At 38.3% G+C, this 1,563-nt stretch overlaps 1 protein-coding gene across 1 annotated transcript; it reads right to left on the reverse strand.

Annotated features, from left to right (window-relative positions):
• Positions 1–519: 519 nt before the first annotated feature.
• LOC124893972 lies at positions 520–1,554 on the reverse strand (the record flags this gene model as incomplete). The annotated part of the gene is made up of 3 exons (XM_047404779.1): positions 1,341–1,554; positions 946–1,280; positions 520–861 (listed from the first exon to the last, which is right to left on the reverse strand). Coding segments are annotated over exons 1-3 (891 nt in total), but the record flags the coding sequence as incomplete, so codon positions are not given.
• Positions 1,555–1,563: the final 9 nt, after the last annotated feature.

The following is a 1,563-nucleotide window of genomic DNA, read 5'->3' on the forward strand; positions in this document are numbered from 1 at the left end:
ATTTTACAGTCAAGAGACAGATCCCTTTACAGAACAACTAAAGCAAATAGTATACAAGAACAATGTCAAACCAGTACCACATCCAAAACTCTTTTTTGGATGGTATTTCCACATGATGTGCCTTCTTCAATGCGCTTATTCAACAGAAAGTATGAACAAATCCCTCGTAAATGAGTCCAACAACAATATATGTCCACTGAGCAACCAGTCTAACATTAGAATGTCTACATCCAAACACCCACTGATTTAACGTCACTATCACAACCTCCATAAGTGAAAAAGAAATTGTCGTCTTGTGCGACTTTATATCCCAATTCAAAGTAAATGCACCCAGAAGAAATTGAATTTATTCAATCATGAGAACAGAACTGGCAAGCATCAAGAAATCGTTAAGAAGATAAGTCGGAATGAGAAACAGGACAAACATATGTAAACCAGCTCAGAAAGGCTATATCAACCACTATATTTGCAATTGCTCCTATTTGTTATAAAATTCTATTAGTTAATCAAGAAACTGACAGCAGAAGGTTTATTGTGGAGGGAAATCACTGTCTCAAAAGCTCCCACCAAAGCTTTAACCTTGCTCTTCCCGGTTTCAACAAGCTTACTCGTCGTCTCTTCAATAACATTATTTAACAAACCCTGCACATCTTTCTTTTCTTGCACATCCTGATGCCTCAAAACAATTTTTCCAGAGATAGGGATGGTATTACTTTTGTCACCATCAACTACTTTATTTTTAAAGATTCTCTTTCTTATATTGTTGTCCTGGATTTCACCCACATGTCGTCCCCATCTAAATGTCAGCCTCCCAGGGCTGCTGGTTTCTTGCAAAAGATCAACTATCTTGCCCCTCCTGAACTTCAGTTTCACTGCCGAAGAATTATTATCATTAGAACAACCTGTCTTACCTTTTCTCAATGTCTTTTTCTAATTTTTCCCAACAGTTTCTGCCTTTGCTATGTGCAACAGCTTTTTGCTGCTAGAGGTGTATTTACCCAATGCACTGTCAACTTCCTTTTTATCTTCTTCATTAGACAACGGACGTGATTGTAAATGGGATGAAGACTTTGGTGTTGCTTTCACTTTGGGAGTACGTAAAGTTTTCTCAGGAACCATTTCAAGGTTCAGTTTGTTTGTCCCATATCTCCGCATCTTGTTCTGGTCCTTCAGAGGAGCCAGCACTTTTAAGCTTTTATTGCTTCTTACCCTCAAGATCAAAGGTTTAACAGAGGAAGATTTTGGAGGAGATGAAAGAGTTGGCGTCTTCAAATATTTCTCTGCAGATACTTTAGGTGCAATTATTTATTTTCTATAATTAGCAACACTGTCTTTCTTGCCTCCTGCATCTACACCTCCTAAGATCTTAGATGAAGATTTCATTTTCTTTTCTGTCTCTGGCATCTTGTCACTTGAGGAATCCAATTTCAGAGAGTGAACACTCTTTGGTGTCAGCAGTATCTTTTTCTTTTTTATTTCAGAGGGTTCAAGAGAGTGAAACTTAGGAGAAGGCCTTCGATCGACCACATTCAACTTCTTTCCCTGTCCTAGCATACTCCCTGG

Source organism: Capsicum annuum, unplaced genomic scaffold (genome assembly GCF_002878395.1).
Source record: "Capsicum annuum cultivar UCD-10X-F1 unplaced genomic scaffold, UCD10Xv1.1 ctg67975, whole genome shotgun sequence".
In the NCBI taxonomy this organism is placed as follows: Eukaryota; Viridiplantae; Streptophyta; class Magnoliopsida; order Solanales; family Solanaceae; genus Capsicum; species Capsicum annuum.